The following is a 24,374-nucleotide window of genomic DNA, read 5'->3' on the forward strand; positions in this document are numbered from 1 at the left end:
CGAGTATTTAATGCTATTTCATTTTAAATACAACTGTACCGTTTTATAAGACATAGCATGAAGTAGAGTTGTTGTTGTAGTGGAGGTGCGAGCAGTCAAGTCGGAGGTGTCGGACGCGGCGAGTGACGAGGACTGCGTGTCGGGTGAGTACTGCGACACCACGATACTACGGCACAGGCCTCCTCTCGTGCGCGTGAGAGCTTGGGCTATAGTCCCCACGTTGGCCCACTGCGGGTTAGAGACTTCACTTAAGTACACCTATGAATTTCTTCGCTGATGTATGCCGATTTTATAAGGATGTACGGAATATGAACTAACATTCTGTACATAAGTTCCTAAAATGTATGGGTACGAGCGAGGATTTGAACCCGCGACCTTCGGATTGAAAGTCGGACGTCATATCCTCTCGACCACCACCACCTCCGACCATTGTTTTTTATGACAATCCTGGACAGAGTCTAAATTGTTGTTAAATTAATTATACGCGTATTAGTCTATTACGCGTATTAAATTATTTTATTAATTTGTGTTTCAGTGTGTTCGTTGGGCAGCGCCGCCCGCGCCAGGGAACAGCTCGCGATGGCTTGTTCCGTGGTGCTCGAGCGCCTCCGCGACGACGCGACAGTTCACAGTAGAGGCAAACCATACTACTGCGAAGACTGTGGCAAGCATTTCAGAAACAAGACTATTTTAAGAAAACACATAGAAAACACACACTTGTCGACCGGATCAAAATCGTTTGTTTGTGATTTTTGTAGCTCAACGTTTCAAACCGAATTGCTTGTGATAGAACACGAGAAAAGCGAACATGGTGTTTCAAATTTCATGCGTGCTGAATGTGAGTATACGACAAGTTCCAAGAAAACTTTAGAGACTCATGTAAAGAGTCATTCTTTGGATAATAATTTCAATTGTAGTCACTGTAGTTACACGAGTTCGTGTAAAAGTGATTTACATAAACACCAAACAATACACATTGCTGGAGAAGCTTTTGAGTGTAGCGACTGTGATTTCAAGTGCAGTGTTGAATCAAACCTGCGACGTCACCAGAAGACGCACGAAGGGAGGCACCAGAGAATGCTCGCTGAAAAACAGCTTTACGAATGTAGTCATTGCGACTACAAGTGCAGTGCTACTTCTAAGTTACGAAGACACGAAACATCACATACTGGCGAGAAACGTTTTACGTGCAGCTATTGTGATAATAAATTCAGTCGTACATCAAGCTTACGAGATCACCTGATGATACATACTGGCGCCAAGCCATTCAAATGTAGCGATTGCGACTACAGGTGCAGGCAGAAAGGACACTTGCTAATACACCAAAGAATACACACTGGTGAAAAGCCGTGCAAATGTAGTCATTGCGACTACAAGTGCAGAGATAGGTCAATCTTACGTATACACGAAAGGACACATACTGGCGAGAAGCCTTTTCAGTGTAGCCACTGTGATTACAAATCCACTCAAAAATTAGCCTTACAACGTCACATAAGAATACACACCGGTGAAAAGCCGTACAAATGTAGTTATTGCGACTACAAGTGCAATCAGAGTTCAAGCTTACGACATCACGAAATGACACATACTGGCGAGAAGCCGTTTCAGTGTAGTCACTGTGATTACAAATGCAGTCGGAAATCAAATTTAAAAACACACCAGACAATACATGCTAGGCAAAAGCCTTTCAAATGTAAGTAGTGATCGTGATATAAAATATATGAACGAATTCCATTCATGTGTCCATGCAATTTTGCAAATCGTTGTACATGTTTCACAATCTATTTTGAACTTTCGGAGAGTAAGGAAGAGTTTAAATTAAAAGTTTTAGGCGTAATTTCATTTTTGTTACAAGCTTTTATCGCTGACTGTATTTTTCTTTCTACTTGCAACACACATCTCATCGACACACTAACAACCCTAAATACAATTAGTGTGCGTTGTTTTATTACAGAGTTCCTATGGATAGTATTGCATTGTCATTCAATTTACATCTTCTTCTTTATATTTAAGAGCTGTGCTCTTGTCGGTGGAGCAATCTCCAACTCGTCCAGTCCCCTGCCAACTCCTTAAACTTCTACACACGTATGCAAAAATGCAGCTCAATCGGAAATCGGGAAGTGGGTCAAATGTAGCTTCCATGATTTGACCCACACTAACTAAACGAACATACCTTCATACATACTAACAGGGCAAGTTAAATAAAAGCTTGTATTAAAAATAACTGCTTCTAGTTCTCAGGAAGATATAAAGACATAAACAAAAAGTTAGCGATTAAACTACAACGATTTGTCATACACACGGTAGATAAAACTGCGGTTCGGACTGCACAGTTTAATCGCTACGATTTATCGTTACGTATGTAGCCGGCATTATGTAACATCCCTTTCATCAAAGATTCAATGATTGTATAATATATGTGTCAAGTGTAAGGCTTTGGATTTGACAGCTGGTGTAGATGGCGCTATACGGCGGTATTATGCGGTCATTCTGTTTCTCATAAGTTGACGTTTGATAAAATGAACACAGAATAATATGGCGCCGTACAGCGCCATCTATTCCATTCAGTCATTTGTATATTTTTTATGATTAAACTCATAGTAACTACGTTGGAGTTCATATTCAGCATCCACAAACCAGATTGGCCCTTCAACACTATAGTAGCCGCACTATTACCAACTGGCGAGTCAGGTCATAATGCCATCTCTTTCACTCTTGGTCGATCTTAACAAGGTTAAAGGAGATAGCATTATGACCTCAGTCGCCAATTGGTATTGCAATGAGTATAGCACTGGCGCTGTGTGCGAATTTTATGAGTATATAGGTGTGAGTGCGTCGCAGTACCACATAATAAATAATGGGAAGTAATTTAATGATCAGCCGTTTTTAAAACTGATCTGCGAAAAAAAATTGCCATTAAATCATTTGGACAGCAGACAAATATTTTGCTGGCAATAAATGAAAATCGGGCTGCACCTAATGTTCAGCAAATAATTCACAAACGGTCAACATTATAAACCAATATCGGTCCGCTTCTGTTATAATTTATCAGCGCGCCATTCGTAAAGGGGTATCCAGACGGGATGATCAATTCGACCGATTTGGTCAGAAATGAAATTGGCATCAATATCCAATGTGATCACCAATTTTAGATTTATGGTGATATTAGACCCTCTAAATTGAAAAAATGCCCCAGAACTAAACTGACGTCACAAATTGGTATTCTTGCGTTCGCACCTCATTTTATCGGTAATATCGGTCATTATCGGCGGTTGAATTCGGCGAGCCCAATTGGCGTTTGCGTCCGCACGGCCTGATTTGACCGGACAATTTAATCAGATTGGCGAAAAATTGTCCATGTCTGGACACGCCTTTATAAATAAACTACATATAGTTTGCCAAAGGACTGTCTCATTTCAAACATATACAGAGAGAATCATACTGTCTTTGTCTTACACTCGTACTAGCACCCAAAAGAAAAGGATGAGTATAGTTTTCCTGGTTCTTACTGACTAACAAATCGGTTTGTCCAACTATTTGTGGGAGAGTGATCCCGAATTGTTAATTCTAGAAATCGAGTCTCGACATTTCCTCTATGTTAAATCTTTACCGGAATACGGAAATAGTCTACTTAAAAATGAACCGTGTTTTTATTACTACACGTTCAAAAGGCAGGCAGAATGATATTTTAAGCGTTCATATGAACAGACAAATATTGGAACCGGTAAAAAAGCGACGACGTCGGATTTTAACGCGACGCTTTTTAAGCTCTCGTGCTCATGGGGCATAAAATATAACTTCATGGACGTATCTCATTGTTCGAATACGGCTGGCTGTCCTTCTTTAGGAATATTATATCTATGGGTACGCGCATCCTTTTCTTATCTGTAGCTAGAAAGGATTCTTTGGCGGGAACTTGAAAAAAGTAGTCAGAAAATTTTCGCTCCAACTTTTAAAATTGTGATTTATTAGTTTAAAGTACTTTAAACTAACTTAAATTGTATGTATTTAATGTAAAAGTTGTAAATAGTTATAGTTAGTGTCTAAACAATGTTAGGTAACGAGGGGGGCGGGGAACACCCGCCCACCCTCAAGCGCTCCAAAAGTTCCAAAACCGACGGCCAAGGCGGCACGGACGATGGCGGCGGGGGTGAGCAATCTAATAGTGCTTATTTACCGTACTTTAAACCGGACTACAATAGTACATTATTGTCGAGGCTCGGAAGTAGCTACTTGCAGGCTGAGGATTCGTTTTAAACGGACGACCTTGGGAGTCCGTTTAATTGAATCCGAAGCCAGCAAGTAGCCTTCCAGCCGAGTCATATATAGTGCTTTTCTCAAAAATGGTGCAAGAAATATAAATATCATACAAATATTTTACAAAAGCAACTTTCTTACGTATATATTTTCACAGAAAAAAGTAGAAACAATTGAAAAAATTAGCTTTGCCGCCTTTTTATTTTTTTAATAAAAAAATAGAAGTGTATTTTTCTGCCGAAAATACGCCAACCTATTTGAGACAGCTAAATAGTCGCGGTACTAATCATCTGTTTGGCTGTTTAATGGGCCTGTGCCTTCATTTGATATGGCCATTTCAACTTTTAAAAAGTTTGGAACTCGACAAATAATGGAATTTGTATGCAACATTGCAGTCCCAAAATCAAGACTGCAATGTTTTTAACTTTTTAATTTTTGACTGACCATAAACTACGCGCTTCGCAACCTATTTTTTAAACGGCAAAGTCGACTTTGCCGTCCATTTTTGAGAAAAATACTATACCCTGAGAACTCGGGAAAACTAGAATTTAAAGTTTTTGTAGAGCATGTGGACGCAAAGGACAGATTGGGAAATAAAAGTCCAATATTTCTCAACCACATATTCACAAATGGCATAAAAGGTGTAACGGCTATGCAGCGCGTAAACGCTAACAGAATTGCAGTCGTTTTCAGGCAATATATTAATGCAAACAATTTTCTAAACAACACTGCATTTTTGACCCAAAATAACATGAAGGCGTACATACCGGCGAACCAAATCGAAAAAACTGGGATAATCAGATTTGTGCCAGTCAATATCTCTAACAAGCATTTATACACAAAGTGGAGCTCTATTTATGAGATCATAGAGGTTCGCCGCTTCACCAAAAAAGTCGGACAGGATCGTGTTCCCTTACAGACAGTGAGCATTACGTTCTTGTCGCATATACTACCGGACAATGTACAATACGATTTATTCTCGTACAGAATCTTTGAATATGTGCCTCCACTACTGCAGTGTTTCAAATTTAATCATGCAGCTAAAGTATGTAACGGAAAACAGCGTTGCTCCATTTGCTCGGGCGACCACTTCTATATATAAGGAGTGTGACAAACCGAATGAGTTATGTTGTGCCAATTGTAGCGGACCTCACTTGGCAATTTCAAAAGCTTGTCCTGTAAAACTTAAAAAAATAATGGAAAAGAAGACAAACATCACATATGCTTCTAAGGCTGAAACGAGAAAAGTCGAGTTTCCGGCGATACTTGACAAAAACAAAACTGTAAGACCTGAAAAAACACCAAAAACACAATCGCAAAAAACTGTTCCTTCGACACCAGCAGAAACCCCGAAATTTGACATCAAAAAAGAATTGTTACAGAATACAGATTTAATGAATGCACTGGTTAACACTCTCATAGAATTAGCCAACAAAACCGATTCCAAACCAATCACTAATAGTTATATTAAAGATATGCTTATTAAAAACATAATGGATCCTACACACATTCGTATTGCTCAATTCAATATTCAATCTATTTCAAATAAAAAATCGTTGCTAATTAACTTTTTAAAACTAAATAATATTGATGTTTGTCTTCTTAATGAAACCTGGTTAAAACCAACTACTGCTTTTAGAATACCTAATTATAATATTTACTGCAAATATGGTAAAAATGGACATGGCGGAGTTGTTATACTTGTTAAAAATATATATAAACATACTTTTATACAGACTAACTTTTATGAAAGTATTCAAAATGTAGCAGTCTCAATTGTGACTGAACGCGGGCCTTTATCAGTTTTATGTGTGTGCTGTCCTCCAAATCGTCCACACATAAGACTAAATAGACTTAAAAATATAATTGAAAAATTACCAACACCTATAATAATATCAGGAGACTTCAATGCACATCATACAGCGTTTGGTTGCGCTACTAACCAATCTCGAGGTAACACCCTGTTCGATATTATAAGTGACTTAGACTTATGTATCTTAAATGACGGAAACCCAACTACAGTTACTTACCCCAATCGAAATACTTCAGCGATCGATGTTAGCTTGTGCAGTGCAAGTGTGGCACCTCTGTGCGAGTGGCAAGTCCACGATGACCCTATGGGCAGCTATCACTACCCTACTATAGTCAGTATATTGACCTCTCTTGAAAAATATCAAATAAGTGATCCAATAACTAAATTTATATATACTAAAACAGACTGGAATAAATATAACGAGCTTTCAGAAGAGGTATTCTCGAATTTTCCTTTAAATGAGAATGATCCTATACAATTATATGACAAATTTAGTTCTGAACTCCACCTATTAAAAATACAATGTATCCCAAAACTTACTAAAAATACAAACTTTATTAGCAGACCGTCGGTTCCTTGGTGGAATAAAAAATGTGAGGATAGTGTCATTAAAGCCTATGAGGCATTAAAATATTACAGGGCGAATCCATCTTTAGAAAACCATATTACGTACAAGAAACTTGTTGGTCTTAAAAAACGCACAATAGCAGAGGAGAGAACTAGTAGTTGGCGTAGTTTTTGTGCTTCTTTAAATCGATGTACACCTATTGGGTTAATATGGAATAATATTAAACGTTTTAAGGGATTAAAATCTAAGCAGATAATTAAAAATGATGAATTTATAGAACCATATATAACTAAACTAACCCAAGGTTATAGTAACGATTCTAGCTCTATAGTAAGTTTATTTGAAAGTAACAATGATAATACTGAGTCTAAGTAGGTACCTTATTGAACCTTTTACTTGGGAGGAATTCGTTGTAAGTCTGCAATCTAGGAAAAATACTACCCCAGGCTTAGATGATATACCATACCTGCTTTTAAAGAAGCTGCATGTTAATGGTCAAAAAGTTTTGCTAAGAATTATGAATTTACTTTGGGTACATGGGAAAATACCTCAATCTTGGAAAACACAATGTGTAATACCTATTTTAAAACCAGACAAACCTCCTAGTGAGGCCAATTCTTATAGACCAATTTCTCTATCATCACGTATTGGTAAGGTTTTTGAGAATATGATAAAGACTAGACTTGATTGGTATGTCGAGGCAAACAACATATTGCCTCCATTTCAAAACGGCTTTCGACGAGGTAGAAGCTGTTCTTGTAGTAAAGATCGGGGCCTGTACAGTGGGACACGGCGTGTCAATGGCGGCAAGGAGTTGGCGTGGAAATAATAATAAACACTCACGGTTCTGCATATGAAGCTGTGTATTTCTCAGAATACCATACATTCATGTTTGTCAGGCAGGTTAGACGACACACGATAACTATTTAACTATTAATTAGAATTTAAAATACGAGGATAGCAAAAACACAGCAGCCATTACGTTAGCCGTCAAGGAAAGAGAACGGAACAGTATTCGGTGTTGCCAGAGTTGAGAATATAATTTCCAACACTTCCCCTTATTCTCAACAATAGCAACATTCATATACATAAAATAACTATGTTTTAACACATATATATGAAGTTACATGCCATAAAAAATTCTACAATACATATTTCTAACACAATATGTATCTATTCTTATATTCACAGAAACATTTTACATGTCAAATATAAAAATAATTAAAATATTGTTTGCAGGCAAAACTAACCATTAACATTATCATTTCAATAAAATATTACAATAACTCATGCTTATCATTTAAATTTAAACCTTTCATAAACGTGTAATGTTTAGTTGTACATAATGGTTTAGTAAATATGTCGGCTGTCATGTTGTTTGTAGGCAGATATTTTACAGTTATACAATGCTTTAGAATCAGATCTTTTACGAAATGATATCGAATATCGATATGCTTAGTGCGTTTATGTGAATACTCCTTTGCCAACAACAATTTTTGAGCGCTTTGATTATCATTAAAGATAACTGGATCATAATGTTTATCAATAATTTCACACAGGAAATTCTTAATAAAACACAACTCTTTCGCTACATCACTAATGGCTAAGTATTCAGCCTCTGTACTGCTTAAGGCCACACAACGCTGCTTCCTAGATTCCCAGCTTACACAATTCATGCCTAACTTTACTACAAAGCCTGTGTATGATTTTCTATCACATAAGTCGTTAGCCCAGTCAGCGTCAGTATAGGCTGTTATATCTAAGCCCTTACTTTTATAAAAACATAGACCTACATCTATAGTTCCTGCCAGGTATCTTAGAACACGCTTTGCAGCCATCCAGTGACTTTTATCAAAGTTACATAAAAATTGACTTAGCTGACTACAGCTGAATGTAATATCAGGCCTTGTACACACTGAAAGATACATAAGGCAGCCGACCAATTGCCTGTATTTGTAAACATCATCATCTAGTGGTTCCGTGTCTGATTTTAATTTACAGTTTGGTACTAAAGGTGTGGAAACAGTTTTACGTTGCAACATATTAAATTTATTAAGCAATTTGCGAATATATTCCTTTTGATCTAATATTAATACATTTTTATCTCTAGTGACTCGCATTTCCAAACAGCTGGTTAATGAACCTAAATGTTTTACATTAAAATTTTGCTGTAACAAATTATATAATGCTTTTGTATCACATGTAGAAAAAATGTAAAAATCATCCACATAGAGAGCTATGATGGTAAGATCCCTATCACACTTTCGCACGTAAACACAAGGTTCATTTTTGCTCTGTATGTAACCATTTTTAGAGAGCAAATCATGCACTTTCAGGTTCCACATGCGACTGGCTTGTTTTAGCCCATATATGCTCTTTCGCAATAAACAAACCTTTTGTTCATCAGACACAAAACCCTTTGGTTGCTCCATATAGATCCTCTCATTCAGGTCGCCATTCAGAAATGCCGTGGTGACATCGATATGCTCTATGGACATATCATATTCATGAGCCAATGAGAATAGAATACGCATCGTTGAATGACGCACTACGGGAGAGAATGTATCTATATAATCTATACCTTCTTTTTGTGTAAAGCCGCGAGCAACTAAGCGCGCTTTATATCTATCAAAATTACCTGATGTGTCATGTTTAAGTTTATAAACCCACTTGCACTTAATGACATTTGCGTCAGTGGGTCTATCTACTAATTGCCACACATTGTTCTCAATCAATGAATTATATTCAATTTCCATTGACTTTTTCCATTCGTGAGCGTTACATGATGCTACCGCCTCTTCGTAGGTTTGAGGTTCATCTAATATAGAGCTGGCAAACATACCCATTTCGTAGTCACCATACCTAGTTGGTGGTTTACCACGAGTGGCACGAACGGGGCGGCTGCTGACAGTTACAGGTTCCACTGAACTAGTCGCGCCTTCCCCTTGAACTGCAGTGTCTCCTGCGGGCATAGGCTCCGAAAGCAGCTCCGCATTGGGTGACCACTGCTCAGCAGAGGAGTCTTCCTCGCCGTTGCTCTCTTTGCCAGACTCAGCATCTGTAAATTCATACGAAAAATTATGAGGATTGTTCTGTGCATCATCATTTGTATCAGACAATTTATTTATGTTTTGACTAGAATTTTCATTTAATTGACTAGAATCTAAATCATTATTTGAATATTGTTCAATGTTTATTTCATTATTAGTTCCATTCAATTCATCATAATATTGCACAGAAGGAATTATCAAGTAATCATTAACATTATTATTATTTTGTTCATTTTTAAAATTCTTATAAAACTTATTTTCTAAAAAGTCTACATTCCTTGACAAAATAGCCTTAGTGGGATTTGATGGCTCAATAAGTCTGTATCCCTTTGTAGTCTCTGAATAGCCAACAAAAATACACATTTTTGACTTAGCTGACAACTTACTAGTGCGAGTAGGCTCCGGCAACAAAGAAAATGCTATGCAACCAAACACTCGAAGGTGTCCAAGATCAACGCTGTGTCCGGACCAGACCTCCTCCGGCAACTGTCCTGCCAACGCCCTAGTAGGGCTGCGATTCTTGAGGTAAATTGCTGTCATAACAGCCTCACCCCAAAATCGATTGCAGAGACCTGCCTGTAAAAGCATGCACCTTGCCTTCTCCAAAATCACCCTATTCTGGCGTTCAGATACACCATTCTGGGGAGCACAGTAAGGTACTGTCAGTTGGTGAAGTATGCCCTCCTTTGCTAAGAACTCCTTAAAAGCTGCATTGCAATACTCACCACCATTATCAGAGCGCAAACACTTAATCTGCAAACCAGTCTGCTTTTCAACTACATTTTTAAAATTAACAAAACAAGACATTACCTCAGATTTCCTTTTCATTAAGTATCCAAAGGTTTTTCTCGAGTAGTCATCAGTAAGGGTCAAGAGGTAACGCGCACCACCCCAGCTGTCGTCACTCATCGGGCCGCAGACGTCTGAATGCACCAGCTCGAGAAGCTTGCTTGCACGCCTCGCTCCATCCTTAGGGTAAGCCTTGGCCACCGGCTTCCCCTTAAGACACGCGACGCACTGCTGTATGCTGTCATCGCTCATCTGAAAAGAGACACCACGTGCAGCACTCTCTCTCACCATACGCATTCCATTCAAACCAAGATGTCCTAAACGCGAATGCCACAAAGATGCTTTCTTTGCATCTGACACAGCTAACTTTGCAGTCTGTGATCCCTGCACTTCATGCAGAGTAGCCATCGACTGCTCCTTTGCACAAATACCTCGTAACCGGTACACACCCTTACACAAATCAGCTGACATAACAGGTTTGCCCTCTAAAGTGCATTTATCATAAATAAAACAGCCATCACTTTTAAACACCACTACCAAACCCTTTTCACACATCTTACTTACAGACAGCAAATTTTGAGATAGATGAGGCACATACATTACATTCTTAATAACTCTATCAGAATTTTCAAGTCTTACATGTACATCTCCGATACCACAGCTCTCTAATTTTGAAGACTTGTCAGCACAGTTAATATTAATTTTAGAGTCCTTTAAATTATCAAAAAATTATTATTATTAACCATGTGAGATGTTGTACCACTGTCCACAATAAAGTCCACTGAAGCCGCTTCCGCTGAAGCCATGAATGCAGAAACCTCTTCTTGAAGGTAGAGAGTCTTTTCTTCCTTTTCCTTCTTATTTTGCCTTTTTAGTTTGAAGCATTTTGACTTAGTGTGTCCTGGTCTGTGGCAATAGTGGCACACAATCTTCTTTTTATAATTGCTGACAGCAAAAGCGCTATTCCCATTTCCATTAATGTCAGCGCTAACTCGCCGGAAGTCCTCTTGTAGTAGCCTGGTTCGAACTATTTCTGATGTTAAAGAGTTTGAGATTGAAGCAGTTCCTAAGGCGGAAACTAGAGTATCGTAATCCTGCGGGAGCCCTGCAAGGAGAATCTCCGCTATCTCCCCGTCTTCAATCGTTTTTCCAATGTCTGCCAATTGGGAAACCAATGTAAATACAGTATCTATATAAGCTGTCATGCTGGAGCACTGTCCCAATTCTATTCTATGTAACCGGCGAAGCAAGCTCACACGCCTGAACAAGCCTTTATCTTCAAAGACAGAACTGAGCTTCTCCCAAGCTTCTTTTGCTGTGTTAATTCCATGCAGTAATTGAAAGAGTGTGGGTTTTAGGCTTAAAGATATTCTAGCTAAGGCACGCTGTATTTTAACTGGATCGTTGTCATCACCCGTGACAGATGGCCAAAGTCCTTCCAAAATTAAAGCATTTTTGCACATAAATTTCCATGACGAGAAATTTCCAAGGCCATTCAATTTCTCAATTAGTATTCCGCCGCTGAAGCTCGAAGTCGAAGGGTTAGCAAGAGCGTTCTCCATTTTATGCGGCGACAAACACGATTGAGGTTATGCCAAGCACGTTGCAGTAAGGTTATGTAAATGAATGTTAGTGTCAAATTTCAAGTTATTTTCCAGCCAACCGCTTATAGCTTTCTGCTTTCAAGTCTACGCCAATAATCTGAGCCCATAAACTGTAGTAAAGATCGGGGCCTGTACAGTGGGACACGCCGTGTCCCACTGTACAGGCCCCGATCTTTACTACAGTTCTGACAGCTTCATATCTCTTATATCGGATTTAAAATTAGCTAACTATAACAAGTCAAATGCTGTTTGTATATTTTTAGATGTACAAGGAGCATGACAATGTTGATCCTACAATACTAGTAAAAGTTCTATCTAATATTAATATCCCTGGGAAATTATGCAAATGGATATTTAATAGATGATAGAGAGCTATATGTAAAATTTAATAACATATTACATGGACCACAACAAGTTTTCAAAGGCACAATGCAAGGAGCAACGCTGTCTCCTTTACTGTATAATTTGTATACTAGCGAGATAAACTCATTTGTAAATAGTTCTAATGTTAATATACTGCAATTTGCAGATGATCTTGTAATATATTCTATTAATTCTAATCTAGATGTAGATGATGTGTATTTGCTCACATTAATAATGCACTAAATGAACTTCATGTTTATTACAATAATTATTTACACTTAAATATTAATCCTGACAAAAGCAAGTTATTAATATTGAGCAAAGACACAACAAATGTAAATATTGTATATAATAATGAGATTATTAGAGAAGTCCCTTCTCATAAGTTTCTAGGCGTAGTCATAGATAATCATTTAAATTTTGACCTACATGCTAAACACATAATTTCTAATTCTGTTAAAGGTTTAAATGTTATGAGATGTCTTGCCGGTATATCTTGGGGTGCAGACCCTAAAGTACTGTCCTTACTGTACAAAACCCTAGTCAGAAGTCTCTTTGACTATAGTTTTCTTGTACATATGAATACTGATCACACACATAAGTTACAAATAATTCAAAATAAGGCAATGCTAGCAGCGGCAGTTACATTCAACCCCAATAAGAGCAATGGAAGTAGAGACTAAAACAATGCCTTTACCTGTCAGATGGGTGTTGTTAGCTTATAGATATTTAATTAAGATATATGCTAAAAATAATCAAAGTATAATAAGAAGAATAAAGGGTCATCCCAGAATTCCTAAGTTAACAGCATTACTCTTACAGGTGGAAGCTGAGTTTAGTAATATATATAAAAATGAAATTTGGCCATGTTATGAAGATAGCTTTAATAGTAAACTTTTAAAAATTACAGTATGCACAAAATCTATCAATAATAATACTGATTTTCTACATTTCTTGTCACAAATTCCCAATTTTTACAAATTATACACAGATGGTAGTAAAGCAGAGTCTCATGTTTGAAGTGCTGTGTATGATCCTCAGACTAAATTTGTACAAAGCTTTAGGTTGCATGATTTATGTTCCATATTTACGGCTGAAGCATATGCTGTATTTGAAGCCCTGAAAGTTATAATAAGAGTGTCAGAATATAAACATTTCTTTATTTTCACTGATTCACTTAGCTTAATTTATGGATTACAGAATAATCAATTGCATTATAAAGATAATTTTATTTTGTACAAAATTAAAAAGATGTTATTACAATTGAAAAATAATAATGTAAATATTAATTTTATGTGGATTCCATCCCATACTGGTATAACAGGGAATGAAGTTGCAGACAAAGCTGCTTATTTAGGTATTAATGAATTAGATGTAAGATGTAGTACTAGAATTCCACTAACTGATTGTCAAGCTTCTGTTAAGACTGTTGTCGCTAAGATGTGGATAGATTTATGGACCAAAGATAGAGAGACAAAAGGAAGATGGTACGCTAGTATTCAAACCGACTTACCTGGAAAGCCTTGGTATGAGAAGATAAAGATGGGAAGTCGTAGCTTTATTACCACCATCAATAGATTGAGGTTTGGTCACAACTGTGCACCAGCGCACTTAGCCAGATTTTCGATTATAGCCGATGGTACATGTCCTCACTGCAGATGTTGAACACCTTATATTTAAATGCCAAGTGTTTGCGTTTGAAAGACTCATCCTTGCAAGTGAATTAAGTGAAGTGTTTGATAATAATGTCCCCCGCCGCCTCACTGATATTCTTAAAAACGTTGACAGTTATGTTCCATTATACAAGTATATCAAAAATACAGTGTTGAAGATTTAAAGTGAAGTGTGTTTTAATAAAATTACTAGTGCATTCTCTGCCATTTAACTCTTTAAATGAAGTGTTCGAACAAAAGTAAAATAAAGACTTGGCTTAAAGGACTCGCATCCAGGCCATAATTATGAAAAAAAAAAAAGTTTTTAGAAAATGTCAATGTCAAACAAAATGATTGAGGTTAGATTTGTTGTTAATTTGTTAATGTATTATTAAGTTCTTTGTTTTCGAGTCCTGTTGGTGCGTTGGTCGTGCTCTTGTGATCGAAGATAAAGCATACACAGATAGGTGTGTATTACATACTGTTAACTGTATTTGTTATGTATATCTGTTTATTCTGAACATAAATGACTTTTTCCAACTACCTAAGAATAAACAGACGTTGCGTCGCTGAGACCCGACTGTGATTACAGAATCAATAATACTGTGCTGTACTGTACTTCATAACGCGCCTATTTCTCCGTGTTTACGCCGACTTATTTCTTAATGTTGTCTTAGAAACCCTTCTGGTTATCTTTAAAGCACTGTGCACATCCACCCTGTCAGATCAGATGATTAAAGAATAATGTTCTAGACAGTTGTGACACAGTTTTGTGGGACAGGATGGTGCATAGTATTTCAGGTTTGAAACAGGGACCGAATACCAGTATATTTTTCATACAAATTAACCGGTATCAATTTCGGCATCTCGGTTGTTTATGTATATATTTGCACTTAATTTAGCTAATCTGATCAATCATTATTCTGATCAATACTATTCTATAATATCCAAGAAATAATGTGAAAGCTATGAGATATTTTGATTTTTAGTTATACCGGTAACGGTACCTGGTTTGAAATAAATGTTATTGTTTTGTATGAATTAAACATTCTTGTCTTTTTAAATGACAACATGCTCATGACATGAAGAATCTGAAGGACTTGCGTTGCGTGACAGTCAAAACACTACCCGAAGTACAATTTGAATAAATAAAATATTTGTTTTTGGTAATGTTTTTTTTTACATTTAACCTTTTGAACGCCACAGACAGCAATTGAAGTCAACGCAAAATCGTGACAACGACGCCAAAGATGGCATTTGACGTAGATCGTTTTTAGGATTCCGTACCCAAAGGGTAAATGGGGACCCTATTACTAAGACTCCGCTGTCCTTCCGTCCGTCCGTCTGTCACCAGGCTGTATTTCACGAACCGTGATAGCTAGACAGTTGAAATTTTTCACAGATGATGTATATTTCTGTTGCCGCTATAACAAGAAATACTAAAAACAGAATAAAATAAAGATTTAAGTGGGGCTCCCATACAACAAACGTGATTTTTGACCAAAGTTAAGCAACGTTGGGCGGGGTCAGTACTTGGATGGGTGACCGTTTTTATAGATAATGGTACGGAACCCTTCGTTTGCGAGTTGTGTGCGAGTGGCCGGTTTTTTTGATGAAAATCTACTGAAAAACACCCCACTTTTAGGTTGGCATTATTTATTCACAAAACTAAATTTTACCCCAGCGGCGTCAGTGGCACGGCAAATGGATGCGCCGTTTGGCGTTCAAAAGGTTAAACTACTTAATGACAAACTCACTATCTCATAGAAACTTATTTATTCATTTTAGATATCTGATTTTCCAAAAAATATTTTTTTTCATGTAGATACTTACCAAAGAGTTATTGACATATTTTGATATTTTTAAATTGATATGTCATGTTATTTGCCTTTTTTTACTTCAGTTAAATCTTTTGGGTTCCTTGTGGGGCTCCCAGTATATACAGGTTGATCAATCCAAATGGGCCAGTATGGAGAAATCAGAAACTATAAGAAATAGCGAAATATGTTCTTAGGAACCATGGCTTCGATTTTAGATTTAATAATAATAACATTCAAACTTTTTTTTAATCTCTCATACATAACCGGGAATCGAACCTGGTCAATATCATATATATAAAATTGAAAAACCAGAACGGGATAAAAAACGAGGGAAGAAGCGAGATGGCGCCTTACAAATTTCTAAAAAAGTTTTTGACACGTTTCTCGAATACGACACACGTATGATAAGAAAAACCTGTTCAAATAAATTATCTACATATGGGAATAGAACTAGAGCATAAAAACTATCGCTTCCGATGCGTATTTAATTTACAATAAGGAAAAGAAATTTTCATAACAATCTTCATTTTACGACATCGGCCATTTCTCGGCAACTCTCGGTTGCTTTCGTTTGGCGGTGCTACAGATTAGACCAAATAATCCGTAAGTTAAAGTAAACTAAATTATGTTTGTCATGTTGGTATACAGGTAATTCTGAGATTTTTTACACGAAGTAAAATAAAAAGTGCTGTCAACCTCAACCTTAGTCTATAGAGCCCATACGAGTGATTTATGTCATATATGACTTATCATTCTTATCAATCAAAGTAAATTCAATTTGTATTTTGTTGTTTTAAATTTATTTTTGAGTTATATTATTCAAATTGACTTTCACGGCTTCGGCAAACATGCCATCCGGGGAACGGGCTAAGAATGCTGAGATGGGCCAAAAATACAAAGTTGAGAGTAAGTTATGTAGGTAGATTAAAGTGCATGTTCAGATATTATTGAGCGACCTGATAAAAATAAGCAAATGTACAGTCAGCAGTCAGCCAAATATCGTAATATAATTTTGTTGCCATAGAAATAAGGATGTGGTCCGATATAGTGGCGAAATATTGAGAGACAAAAGCGGCTAAATTCAGTGGTGGCTCGGACACTTAGAGAGAATGGGAGAAGATCGTGCCGTGAAGAGAGCGCAGGTACTTGGGACAACAAAATGGGAGACGCCCGAGTGGACGTCCTAGGTACCGCTGAAACAAGACCTGCTCAACCTCGGCCATGGCGACTGGCGAGAGCTATCGCAAGACCGAGAGGACTAGACTACCTATGTTTGTATGAAAAGGCGATTTAAGGGCGGTGGTCGTCCATATTCGTCTTAAGGCGAAAATTAATCTAATGAACGTTTTTGCAACTAGGCTTATAAGAACAAATAATAATTTTATCTTGAAACAAGTTTTAAATAAATACGTACAAAAATACAATCTTGCCTTTTATCAAATCACATCATTTTTTGACAAATTTGCTAATTGAGTTATCCAAATAACGGCTACAAATAAGAAATCCCTATCACAGTTTTTAACCATGGCAGGGTTGAATACATAATAATGTCGGTAGATATTTAACTAAACATAAGACGAACTCTTTATTTCATTTACGCGAGCGGAGCTGCGGGCCCGTCTAGTTCTTTATGTAATCGCGTGTAGTACCAAGAAAACAAAAAGTTATTAAGTGTTCCATTTTCAAATTTTAAACAAATTGGCACGCCCGCTGAACCAATGCGTTCTGATTATAAATAAACGCAATTTGTAATGCATAATATCGATGCAGATAAGATATGCATAAGTGGTCTATTCAGATCTGGGGGCACGGCAGTGCCCCCGCCAAGTCGAGCAAAACAAAGACGCACGGCCGTACCATCCTTTTCCCGAAGCGATTCAGGCGATTTTCGACGTCCTGTAATTTTGTGCTGGCTAAAGCTAGAACCCTGAATTTTTAGTGACATATAGGGCTTAACATGCTTTAGATATATTCTCAATAACATTCAATTTGAACTTGTAGTTTAAGAATTATTGTACGTCAAAGTTCCTTAGTTTCGACACTCACTCACTCACGATCATCATAATTCTAAGGTACTTCTAACATACCCACAAGCTTCAAATTTTAAACATAAGTAGTTTTCAGCTTATCAAGCCATAGAAAACCTAAAAATATTGCAAATCAGTCACGTTTTAAAGAAATTTGAATAACGTTATATGAACGTAATATAACGTTATATTAATAGTATAAATGAACGTATAAATTCGTACTAAGTAGGTATGTACGAAATGTAATGAGTCCGAAATGTATAATGGGGATGAGATATAATTATAAATGTATAACATTATATACAATATTTTACAAGTTAGGAGCTTAGGAGAAAAGTAGCTAAGTTTGAGCCAAATAAGAATCTAATTAAGGAGGAACAGTATATTGTTTATTTTAGAATTTTGGGGAGTACAGTCTGTTAGATTAAAATGTGGCGCCCCACGTTGGGCGCCAGTGCGAGGGGGCAGGTAGAGGAGCCTCACGGGGATGATGGGAATGAAAAGGCAGGATCCAGAGCGATGAGGGGTATTTATTATTTAAATAAAAAGGCACAATATGTGCCTTGGTGATGATGTAGATATATGTCTGGAAGGTGTGCAGGGCCACAAAACGAGCACTATACTGAACTGCACGCACTTATGAATAATTACGTTTACGTTTCACTAATAAAAATCACACTTAAACGGTCGTGTTTAGAAAACTTGGGAAGTACAGTCTGCTAGATTAAAATGATGTTCATCGATCAGAGTATGTGATTGAACTGAAAATAAAAATCATTGAATGGAATTTGGAATAGGATTTGAATTTCAAAAGGGAATTTAGAATTTGTATGGTGCCAGAATTAGTATGAAGGTTAATAGTGTAACGTTTCGTTACACGCACCGTTACAATTATATGTGTATAGAACGAGTAGGTATGGTATGGCTATGAGTATGGTATTTAAGGATATGAATGAATATGGCATAGGTATGAGACATGAGTGCGGCTATGGTGTGGGAGTTGTAGGATTGGGTACTTGGGTATTGAGTATTGTATGATGAGTACAAGTATAGTTTGGTATGGCCATGAGTATTGTATAGGTATAGTGCGGGATGGGTAGGAGCTTTAATAAAAGTGGTAGCTGACGTACAAGAAGTGGTACCCGAAAAGAAGGACTACCTACAAAAAGAGATGATATCCCATCAAAAACATTACATGTAAAAAGATGCAAGTCTCGCAATGCAATTCTTCTACTACAAAAAAGTTTTGAGATGTAATGTGAAACCAAGTCGGTTATTTTAGTCAGTGCCAGGGGGTGTTAAACCGTATCAATAAGATATCTTTAATTTTTAATACATATAATGACTTGGCAATCGCACATAATGCTTTACTCGAACCGTAATCGTAAATATGTATAATGCTCAAACTGCAGCGCGCTAGCGTTACGTTTAATTATTTTTATTAGTTGACGATGATCCTTGTGTCATTATGCAGCCGTGCGATGGCCAAGTCATTATACGTATTAAAAAATAAAGATATCTTATTGATACGGTTTAACACCCCCTGGCACTGACTAAAATAACCGACTTGGTTTCACATTACATCTCAAAACTTTTTTGTAGTAGAAGAATTGCATTTCGAGACTTGCATCTTTTTACATGTAATGTTTTTGATGGGATAAATGATTCATAATGATGAGCGATTCATATTAATGACTGATTTTGCAAATTATTTAAATTGTGGGCATTTCAGTCTAATGTTTACACAAGATTTCATAGCAAAATTTGGTCCATATACTTTCAGGATCAATTATACAAACAAATACTACACGCGATTACATAAGGATATTGACCAGTTTCGATTCCCGGTTATGTACGAGAGTTAAAAAAAAGTTTGAATGTCATTATTATTAATCTAAATTCGACGCCATGGTTCCTAAGAACAGATTTTAATTTGCTATCTCTCATAGTTTCTGACTTCTCCATACTGACCCATTTGGATTTATCACCCTGTATATCACAGTAGATATATCATAGACCTTCCTGATTTGTTGTTTTGGTCAACACAAGTCATCTTGTACATGTCTTGTAGTTGCCCCCCTGCATACAAACAGTGTATGCATTTATCTCTGCATCTGACTGTACATCAACATTCTTGTTTTGTTGATTGTTAATGCATTGCAGGTGTTATCAGGACCAGTAACTACAGCTATAGTGCACAACATGTCTCTTGAGACAGCACACGTTAAGGAGGCAGAGGCGCTGTCTGTGAAGACGGAGTCCGGAGAGGTGTGTGTGAAGACAGAGCCCGGAGAGTTGTGTGTGAAGACGGAGCCCGGAGAGGTGTGTGTGAAGACGGAGCCGGGAGAGGTGTGTGTGAAGACGGAGCCTGAAGAGGCGTGTGTGAAGGAAGAGCGGGAGTGCGAGGACAGCGTGCTGAGAGGAGTGAACCCGTTGCATACCGACCACGAGGTCAAGGACGAGCTGGTGCTGGGCCCCGAGGAGTGGCACCATCCTAAAGGGTCTCAAGGTCTGTATATGATAAAATCCTTTACCTTTTGATTAAGTACTTAATTTGCGATATTGCGAGTGAGACGTCAGTTTTAGTGGAGCGTATATGCTTCATTAGCTGCGTGTCATCTGCATACATGTGGTACGAATCGAAAAGGCACGCAGTGTACAGACTGTATACAGTCGGACCCAATATTGACCCTTGGATAAGTCCTCTGTCGAGCATACGGGGTGATGAGCAAGCAATTTTACCTTCGTCGTTTGGGCATTCAACTAATGGGTTTCTGTCTGAGAAATAGGAATAGAACCATCTACAAAGTGACTCAGAAAATCCGGAGCCGTCCTTTTAAGTAGCACGGGTATCAATCAATATACTATCAAACGCGCGGCTAAAGTCTAACAAGACAAGAATTGTCGCACTTGTCGTACTTTGTCGCAGAACTTCACATTAAATCACCGAGTGCAGTTACATTGACATTAAAATAACATAGAACCTATTGTAAAAATTTTAATGTTATCATTTAGAACAGTAAAAAATGTGAATGGAAAATTAATTACTTCTAGATAACAAGTGTACTATAAATCTCCTTTGACTTAATCAACTATTTACCCGGCGTGGCTCACTCCGCGATTTCGTTGCGTCACTACAAGTACATGCGGCCCACACCAATTTCGGTGTCTAGCAGTAGTAGCTAGTACGCACCGCTACGGAACGGATGCTTGATCGCGCTTGCACCACCTTACGGTCATATCTGTCGTAATAGACGCGTTTTGTTAGAGAGTGAACCTTCTGTACCTAGTAATATTATTTATTCTGTGCTAATACAAATCACTCAGTCCCGGTTACTGCGCAGAGCATGGGGTTTAATATAGTGTTGTTGCTCTAGATGACATGCTCCAGTTAAACATGGCGGCCGGAGGCGGGGCGAGCGATGAGGGTCAGCCGCTGTTGTGTGAGTACCTGCTTCATGTACAAGTCAGTAGTTCAAGTGGAAATGGAAGTACAGTTTGTTCAGATATTGTTTACTATGGCGCTCTAAACGCCTTCAACATTCGCAAGACAAGACAAGACTGCGCCACACCCAGCCGGGGACATGCCCGCTCCGGTCTAACCGGCATACCAGGGGACGAAATTTGTGAGGAGTGACACGCTCTGGGATGGGAGAGGGATAGAATCAGCCGGCTATGCAGCCTCAAGCCAATATTGGAATGTAGGAGGGGTAGGTTATGTCGTCGAAGGAGAGCGTTGGTGACTGCTGCGCGTCGTTTCCGCTTCGGTCTTCGAGATATCTTGTATCAAGTAGGGTCGATGTCGTCTTGAGGTGCCGTTTGCTCGTCGATTCGAGGTGATGGTTCTTCTTCGTCTGGTTCCGTCCAGTTGATATATTTCTCTTGCTGCTTTGATGAATTCGCCTTTGTCGTCTGCCATGTTGATCCACTCATATGTGCGTCCACCGTCATACAAGTTTGTTCCTAGGCCGCTGGCAGTGAATGCATTAATATCACTCGACACAATAAACTTAATATAAAATAATAATAAAGAGTATACACACGCACTCAACACTTTCAACGTAGCAATTAACACATTAAATTGTTTACATTATTTTAGACAATTACAGCATCAGATGTCGACAGTAGTTTAATCACGCTAGGGCACGCTAGGACATACAAAATTGGATTTTAGCACTGCACAACACAGATACTTCTAGCACAAGAAAACCGCAAAAACACATCGAGATTGCACACCGACATACAAGTTTACTTTAAGCATAAGAAACTTGCACTATCACTTTAATTTAAAAAACACGAATTCAATAAAAATAGAGAAAAATATTTTAATAGAGTGTCACTTGGATTGACTGTTATTTGAATGTGATTTGGTAGTTAGGGCTAAAGACCCATGCCACCCTCTTCCCGTTCCGGTACCTATCTTATCGGTCATACTTGGTATCTCTTTGTTTGCAACTCGTATCGATATTATAAAACAATTGTTTGGTATTATTTGAAGTCTCTACCAGCATCTCTATTATATTGCTTGCGCCCCGGCGTGGTGAAAGTAGCCGCGCCGCGTACCCTTTTTTTGCATTTATTGCAACTGCACATGTTGTGATGGGCTAAGACCCTTTAAGCGGTGACCGCTTTGACTTTTGCGGGGCTTTGTATTTTGATTCGTTTGTTTGAGCCGACTCTCTTCCGTATTTTGCTCGCCTTTTACAACCCTTTACAATCGCCCAATATGCCTCACACTCGTTGTATACATTGAGATCAGTGGGTTCCGTAAGAGGTCCCTTCTTTCCCTTGTTGCAGCCACCTTCAGGCATAAGCATATTTCTTACTCAATGGCCTCTATCCTAACCCAGTCGAGTACGAGTAGGTAGGAATAAAATAAGGTTGCCGCTATATACATCACGCACATGAGACCGCCACAACAGTATCTAAAGTAACAACTGAAACAAAGGAAAATAATTTGTGTACTGAACCCACCGAGCTTGTCCCAGATATGCAGCGTCCCTCGTGACTCGTGAGAGCCCTATAAATCGTTAATTTAGAATAAAATTAGGATGGTATTTTAACGACGAAATTAACATAGAGTTCGTTTATTAACCTGCGTCTTTCGGTAGACTAATAGTTGCCTGTTTTTGGGCAAGGGTAAAGATAGATATCTATATTTGCTCGTTGAAAGACAGCATATTATAGGTACTCAACATAGTTCAAACACTGCTTCTACTACCTGCTTAAAACAAACATATGCAATTATGCAGACTCGAACCACATGAGCATGTTATTTAGAGGTAAAATGGAAAGCTCTCACCAGGTAACTTGTACTCTTGTCTTGACTTCGCTGAGGTTTAACTTCGGCGTATGCGCAGGGATTTTACACATTTTAAAATCATTATACTTCAAACCGGCATTTCTCGGGATAAGATATTTTAATAGAATCGAAACCGAAACAAACGAAACCCGCGCGGTCAGTTAAATAAAAAAAAAAGAAACACGGTCCGGCCCGCACATCTGGCGACAAAATGGTATTGCACCGTACACCATTGAAAAACCTTCCCGGGACGCGTCCGACCTCGGTGACGGTCAAAACAGAACTCCGCTCTAAACGCCTTCAACATTCGCGTCGATAAATTGTCTTATAGCTGTCGAAGATATTATTTATTTATATAAAGTATACCGCGATATACTTTCATTATTTTTACCTTAAATTCCGAAGTTTCAGCTGAGTTGCGGTAGACCCGTTTGTGAAAGTAATTATGTGTACAAAACGCGAGAGTTTAAAGTGTTATATGATTAAATGTAATATCAAGGCCCACAGCCGCTAGCTCAATCTCCCCCACAACACTGGCAGCGTTGCCACACTGAACTATGAGATCTGGTGCACCAGGCACGACCCGGACCGGAGCGAGGATGCGAGATCCCTGAGTCGTCGACACAAGCCACAAATAGTATGTTTGTTTCAGTTGAAGAGCTCCTACTTAAGCCAGAATCGAACGAAGATGAGACAAGTGATGAGATGTCGCGTAAGTACCAACTTGAATAGCAACGGTGACTAATTGGCCTGATGACAAATTTTGAAATCCCTTTTATTATTGTCGGTACACTTATACTGGTTCCGAAAAACACAATATTTCAGCTATACTCATAAGATTTAACATAAATAATTGCATTTTTTTATACCTAGTTCAAACCTCGCCCGAAAACGCCTCGCAAGCCATTTGTGACGGCATTAATTAGTTGGTGGAAGGGTGATAGACATTGTTTACATACTTACAGTTACGAATTTTCCCTTGAATCCGAATGATATTGTAAATTCAGTACCATATACACGGTGTAACATGAGGAAACCGAATAATTTTAACAGCGTATTAGAAATCATATTTAGAGACAAAAATATCCTATAAACTTTTTTGAAATTCCCCTAGTTTCAGAGATAATAT

General features: G+C 38.0%; 1 protein-coding gene and 1 long non-coding RNA gene across 2 annotated transcripts; one reads left to right on the plus strand and one right to left on the minus strand.

Moving 5' to 3' along the window:
* Positions 1-13,303: 13,303 nt before the first annotated feature.
* On the minus strand, positions 13,304-14,411 carry LOC134800892 (uncharacterized). The gene is made up of 2 exons (XR_010145589.1): positions 13,958-14,411; positions 13,304-13,563 (listed from the first exon to the last, which is right to left on the minus strand). It is a non-coding gene; the product is annotated as an uncharacterized LOC134800892 (long non-coding RNA).
* Positions 14,412-20,112: 5,701 nt separating this feature from the next.
* LOC134800616 (uncharacterized) lies at positions 20,113-21,580 on the plus strand. Its single transcript, XM_063773100.1, has 2 exons — positions 20,113-20,452; positions 21,321-21,580. The coding sequence occupies exons 1-2, from the start codon at positions 20,146-20,148 to the stop codon at positions 21,578-21,580; spliced, it is 567 nt and encodes a 188-aa protein (XP_063629170.1). The 5' UTR covers positions 20,113-20,145.
* Positions 21,581-24,374: the final 2,794 nt, after the last annotated feature.

Source organism: Cydia splendana, chromosome 20 (assembly GCF_910591565.1).
Source record: "Cydia splendana chromosome 20, ilCydSple1.2, whole genome shotgun sequence".
NCBI classification, from domain to species: Eukaryota; Metazoa; Arthropoda; class Insecta; order Lepidoptera; family Tortricidae; genus Cydia; species Cydia splendana.